General features: G+C 37.3%; 1 protein-coding gene across 1 annotated transcript; it reads left to right on the forward strand.

Annotated features, from left to right (window-relative positions):
* The first annotated feature begins 3878 nt into the window (after window positions 1–3878).
* Window positions 3879–4849, forward strand: LOC143601465 (glu S.griseus protease inhibitor-like). The gene is made up of 2 exons (XM_077078867.1): window positions 3879–3967; window positions 4634–4849. The coding sequence occupies exons 1-2, from the start codon at window positions 3937–3939 to the stop codon at window positions 4825–4827; spliced, it is 225 nt and encodes a 74-aa protein (XP_076934982.1). The 5' UTR covers window positions 3879–3936; the 3' UTR covers window positions 4828–4849.
* The last annotated feature ends 1814 nt before the right edge of the window (window positions 4850–6663 follow it).

A 6663-nucleotide genomic window follows, 5' to 3' on the forward strand; every position in this document is an offset into this window, starting at 1 on the left:
TTGAACCAACAAACTCCTAATTTGTTTCGGTTGTTGTCGCATATGGCTTAGTATAAATATATTAACAATCATTTAAATTATTTATTTTAATATTTATTTTCGGTATTTTTAAAATGGGTAACCGAACCGAAACCGAAATTTCGGTTTTTCAGAAAAACAAAAAAAAACCATCGGTTAATTCTTCAGATCGGTTTTTTCGGTTAATTTGGTTTCGTTTCGGTATTTTCGGTTTTCAGCTCACCCCTAACCAAGGCAATGACCACACACACATGAATTCCTTTTTTTTTCATTTTTCTTATATCAATTTTATTTAGTTAAATAACAACGTGTTCATTAAATAATGAGTTAATTAAAATCCAATGCTTATATGACATGAAGCGATACACTTTTAAGTTAAATTATATCACAACTTATTATTATTATTATTATTATTATTATTATTATTATTATTATTATTCATACCTTTTTCTTGTTTTATTTAATGTATGTTTGACATTAATTTCTAAATTTTATTTGTAAAGTTTAAACCCCATCCATCCTGAGACAGAAAAATATACGCAATTTAAAACACGTATCTAAAGTCAAAAAGGTTAGGTTTTGTATTTTTTCAACCACATTTTAATATCTGCAAAGAAATATTATGTATGTGGTATTATGAGTACCATATTATCGATTCTTTTTATTCATGATATGGGAAAATATTAAATTACAAAGAAAGATAAAAATGAAAAGTGTGAAAGGAATTTGTGGTCTAAAGAAATTTTTAAAAAATTTTAAGGAAAAAAAAATCATAACTTAATATATAAATAAAAAACGAAAAATGTAAAAAACTAAAATGTTTCACCCGTCTCTCTACTTACAAAAACAAGACAAAAAAGAGAAAAAAAAGACACAACAACGAAAATAAACAAAAAAAATTACCATGATAAATAAAAAAACACATAATAGATCGTAAAATTTAACACAATGTCGAGTGAAATATAACTCAATGTTTAGTAAGATAACATAATATCAGGAAAAAAACACAATTTCAAAGAAAAGACACAATAAATGACGAAGATAAACAAAAAAAAATGATATTTTTTTATCAAAATTGTGATTTTTTTAACAATGAAGACGGGAAAACATTTTAGTTTTTTTTTTCGTTTTTTAATAATTTGATTCATGGTTTTTAATTAATTTTTATTACTGTTTTAGGGTTTTTTATAAGCCACAAATTCTTGTTATCCTTTGTATCTTTATTATTTTTTGTAGAATAACTTGACTCCCAATATATATAACTTAAGTAACGAATTTAATCATTAGAATCGTTCGAAAAACTACTCAACTTATTTTACAAAAATGAAAAAATTCTTTTGTTTTAAATATTAACAAATAACAACGTGGATAACTGGCTTTTACCTTATGAAATTTTATATATGTATATGCTTTTATTTAAAAAACTTATTATTGTATATTTTAACATTAAACATTTTCTCTTTTTGAAAAGATTAGATTGCTTTTTCTAATGCACAACCAAAAAAATAATAGGCCTGGTCAATCTTGTTGTGTCATCATCCTGAGCCAAATAATAAGTCATTACCAAACATTAAACAATTATTTAAAAAGTCAAAAATCAAATTATTGAGCCAAATAATCAAATTGTTGTGTCTTCATCCTGAGCCAAATAATAATTTAAAAATTTAAAAATCAAATTGTTGTGTCATCATCCTGAGCCAAATAATAAGTGATCCTGAGCCAAATAGGTCCCAGCAGAGCCCAGTTGGACCCGCAAGATTCACCTTGAACAGGGACGTCTGCGCGGTTGGACCCGCAAGACTCACCTTAAACAGGGACGTCTGCGCAGTTGGACCCGCAAGACTCACCTCGAAGAGGGACGTCTGCGCAGTTGAACTCGCAAGACTCACCTTAAAGAGGGACGTCTGCGCAAAGACCAACTGGATCCGCAGGACCAACCATGCTCAGAGAGATGACGTCCTTACGCGCAGTACGCAAGCTGTTCCCGCAGGTACGGGTACAGTGTCAAGGCAAAACCCTTCACATACTTAGCACCTGCAGGGAATTGAAGCCAAGAATACCTTGGCAACCAAGTAACTATAAGACAGGTGCGGGTACAGTGTCAAGGCAAAACCCTTCACATACTTAGCACCTGCAGGGAATTGAAGCGAACAATACCTTGGTAGTAAAGTAACTATAAGACGAGTGCGGGTACAGTGTCAAGGCAAAACCCTTCACATACTTAGCACTCGCAGGGAATTGAAATTAAGAAGGATCTTCTGGGCCATGCTTGCGAAAACGGAAATAACATCCCCGCATAGCGGGAACATTGAGAACTAGATTGTTTGAAGCTCCAAGATGGAATTGGTTGTTTAACATAATTGATCACTATGTTTAAAACTACCAAAACCTCATGGAGAATCTACACAAGTGGAACTCAACGCTCCTGACTTGCGAGGAGGTTACAGACCTACCCGCATCATACCCAAAGATCAATCAGAAAAGTCGGGAATTTCTGCACGTGACATTAGGACTTCCGCGGGAAGAATCCCCATGGAAACCTTAAAACTAAACCCTTTTCAAAACCCCTTGCTTAAGTCCAAAAGTTCACCTCACTTATTAACAATTCATGAGAAGAACATTGGACTGGGGGGACTTGAAGAGGTAGGTCCCAGCAGAGCCCAGTTGGACCCGCAAGACTCACCTTGAACAGGGACGTCTGCGCGGTTGGACCCGCAAGACTCACCTTAAACAGGGACGTCTGCGTGGTTGGACCCGCAAGACTCACCTTAAAACAGGGACGTCTGCGCAGTTGGACCCGCAAGACTCACCTCGAAGAGGGACGTCTGCGCAGTTGAACTCGCAAGACTCACCTTAAAGAGGGACGTCTGCGCAAAGACCAACTGGATCTGCAGGACCAACCATGCTCAGAGAGATGACGTCCTTACGCGCAGTACGCAAGCTGTTCTCACATGAAAAGCCTCCCAATGGTGACGTAGTCCGCCTGTTCCCGCAGCTGCGGATACTAGCCATCAGGGAAGGCTACCCTCACTAACAGCAAGGCTACACGCACAAGGCACTAACTCTCAAATAATTCAGTAATGTCACCTGAAGAGGGAATGAGCAAGCCGGGAATACTCCCGCCCAAAGCCGGGAATTCTCCCGTCCAAATGAGCCAGTCCGTACGCTACTGGAGGACCTTTTGTACTATACCTGCCAAGGTATGGACAAAAGATCTGACCAAAGCTGCGACAGCTCACTGACAACAGTACGACGAGCAGCACGCTCTAGTACTTAATGTCACTATCAGCCGCTGCCTACTCACCAACCCTTGTCGTGGCACGTACATAGCCTGCAGTTGGTGGAAAAGGAATAGTACACAGCCGGCCATGTCACTATCAGCCGCTGCCTACCCACCAACCACCAGCACGGCACGTGCGTAGCCCACAGTTGGTAGAAAAGGAATATTATACAGCCGGCTGTACCTTCTTGGACACCTACCTTCGGCTATAAATACTCCAACACCTTGGAACGGTATCTCATCTTATTATCATATCATCTCATATATCTGCTCTAGTCATTTCTCTTAATATACACTTATATTCAAGAGCAATCTAGTCTGATTCTCACGCCGGAGGGTGGTCACAAGGAGGTACCCCCCCTTCTCAGTGACGAGCTCACGGTGTCTGTTTTGCAGGTCATCTGAAGAATAACCATCTTTGCCGGACCTAACCCTCGTGGGAAACATCTATTTAACCCCCAGATTATCCGTAATCTGCCCGGGGTCGATTAGTGTTTCTTCAATTACCAAACATTAAACAATTATTTAAAAAGTCAAAAATCAACCAAACTATTTTGTGTATAAATAGTGTGATCAATTCCTACAAACCTCAACACCAAATACATCACCCTTAAACGACTTAAAGGAAGCATTGCAGCATGGCAACAACATGTGAACAAGTTGAGCAAGGTATATATATTATTCGATTCATATATTCATCTCTCTCTATATATGCGGGTAGAGGCCGTTCTTCTACGAAGAGGACGACTCTACCAAGCATGGATCCAACATGTGTATTTTAGACGCGTGTGTATACATATGTATAGTTAACAAACATATGCACATAATTGCACAATATTATAATTAACTTGTTACGTACTACACAAGTATTACGTGCCGTATTATAGCTATCAATGTTTTTCTTAAGTCATTTAAAAAAATTACTATATACAAAGTTACAAACTAAAATTAATATATTCTTGTATAATTTTTTATAGAATAATGAAGTGATAAAAGTTTACAAAAATTGATGAAACTAGATAACCTAATTCAAATAATAAAAAAAAGTGGCTTTTTCTTTACACGTTTAGCCATTTTTAATCATTCATTACTTACAATATTGTCCATATATCAATCTTAGTGATTGAAAAAACATGATAAAAGATTCCAGAACTACTTCACACACTTTCTGCATGGATTAGTACATTGTGTGTGTATAAGAACGAGGGAATGTTTGTAACTTTGCTCATGTATGCATGTAGCATGCTTGCATATTCAGAAAATGCATGGACAACTGAACCACAATGCATCATTGAGTATAGTATATAAGTTGTATTATAATTCGTGTGTTTGTAGGCAAAACATCATGGCCAGAGCTTGTTGGGGAGACTGGACAGTCTGCAGCCAACACTATTGAGAATGAAAACCGATTGGTTGACGCACAGATAATCTTAGATGGAACCATCATCCCTCTCATTTATATTTGTGACAGGGTTCTTGTTTGGGTTAACGATAATGGAATCGTTGTACGCACCCCCACGATCGGGTAACAAAGCCAAGTTTACACAACATGTGTGTTATGAAACCGGATCTAGCCCAAATCATATCCAAACAGCCCAATCCAATTCAATGGCCCAACAAGGTGAAATGGTCAAAAGAACGCTCTGATGATATAAGCGAACAAGAGGCAAAGATTAGAATAACGAATATGATGATTATGTGTGTTCTGCTTCTTCTTCCCATCTCTTTCTGTAACTTCTGATATCCCATCCTCTTCTCTTATTTGATATCTCAATTGTAATTCTTCGTTTAATCAATATAATCATAGCTAATTACTTCTTACTTTGAGTATAATTAGTTGTGTTATTTTGAGTACACAACATTGGTGCTTTCATTGATCCTTAGCATAGATGGCTTTGGAAGAACTCCTACAGGAACATCCACGGTTTCACTGGATCTAATCCCGACCTATGGATCTCTCAAGCTGAACGATATTTTCTCTTTTACGCCATCTACGATAATGAGCGCTTTCCGTATGTTATTGAATCATTTGATGATGAACCATTCTTGTGGTTCAATGGTTGGCGTCGAAGCTCAGATTTCATTACCTGGAATGATTTCACTACTGCAATGATTACTCAGTTTCATGCTAATTCCATCGATCCAATTGCCATTGAGGCATGTTCGATTTACCACACTCAAGCTGTAGTTGATCCACTTCTGGAACCAGATATGATTGATGATGCCAATTCCATTATCGCTCATTCGTTTACATCTAGTCAAACTAACTCTGTTACTACTGCCCTCCAGGTGTTTGATGAAATGCCAGATAATATTGCAACTGAAATTGCCTGTGAAGACAATCAAACCATTGATATATCAGATTATATTGTTGTGATTGGGCGTGCTATACCTTGTCTATATGTTGTTGATTCCCTAATTACAAACTCCTTTGTATGGAATCCGGGTTTGCTTGCGAGTCATGTTCTGGTATCTCCTATGAAATTCGCTCTTCCCGATGTCAGTACACTCACATTTCAGGTTGGTAGTTCGGATATTGTTATTTTTGATCCCGGCCCACTTTTTGTTAACACAACTTACTTTGCTCGCATTACTAGTGTGTTTAACAATAGTGTCCCTGCTTTGCACAAGTCTTGTAATTCATTTTTAGACCCTGTGCCGACTTTAATTGCTCCAACCATGGTGAATTTTGCACTCTCTACTCTTAAGTTGTTGATTTTGGATAATATTTCGGATCCTCTCGCATCATATAGAACCCTTATTTTGTCCTCTATTCAACTTGGTATTAATAATATAATAATGTTTCTGTTCCAAACGCACCTACTGAATTCAGAAGCAAACGCTTCTTTATCTTGTTCTGCAATATCTCAATCTACACGTAAGTTTTGTAGCGTCCTTAGAAAGTTTCACAAAGATCGGATCGTGCTGAATTCTCCCATTAGAAAAGCTGTGGAAACACTTACCACCGAGTTATATCGGTCTGCCAGTTTGATTACAATTCCCCATTATGCATTGTCACCAAACAAACGACTGGACAGAATCATCGAGCATAACATAATGAGTTTTGTACACTTATGTGATACAGGACCTTCTGATAAATCAGATTTTCTAGCTGTTGTTGCAAATTTAATTGAAGTGGCAGAAGGTCTTTGTTGTTCTAGTGATGAAGTTGTTCTGTATCTCAAGAGACGAAATGTTGCGTCGTCAACAATTTCAACTTTTGGCTTGCACACATTGGTAAATGATAATAATGCTACTAGTGAATGGATTGATACTGGGGGTTTATTTCCACTCGTGTGCGGTAGGTTGAGACCTACGGTTTCAGCTCTTCATGCTTTGGGGTCCAGTCTTCGTTTTAATAATAT

This window comes from Bidens hawaiensis, unplaced genomic scaffold (genome assembly GCF_021521415.1).
Source record: "Bidens hawaiensis isolate Kalapana, Puna unplaced genomic scaffold, B.hawaiensis_p1.1 tig00056336_1, whole genome shotgun sequence".
NCBI lineage: Eukaryota > Viridiplantae > Streptophyta > Magnoliopsida > Asterales > Asteraceae > Bidens > Bidens hawaiensis.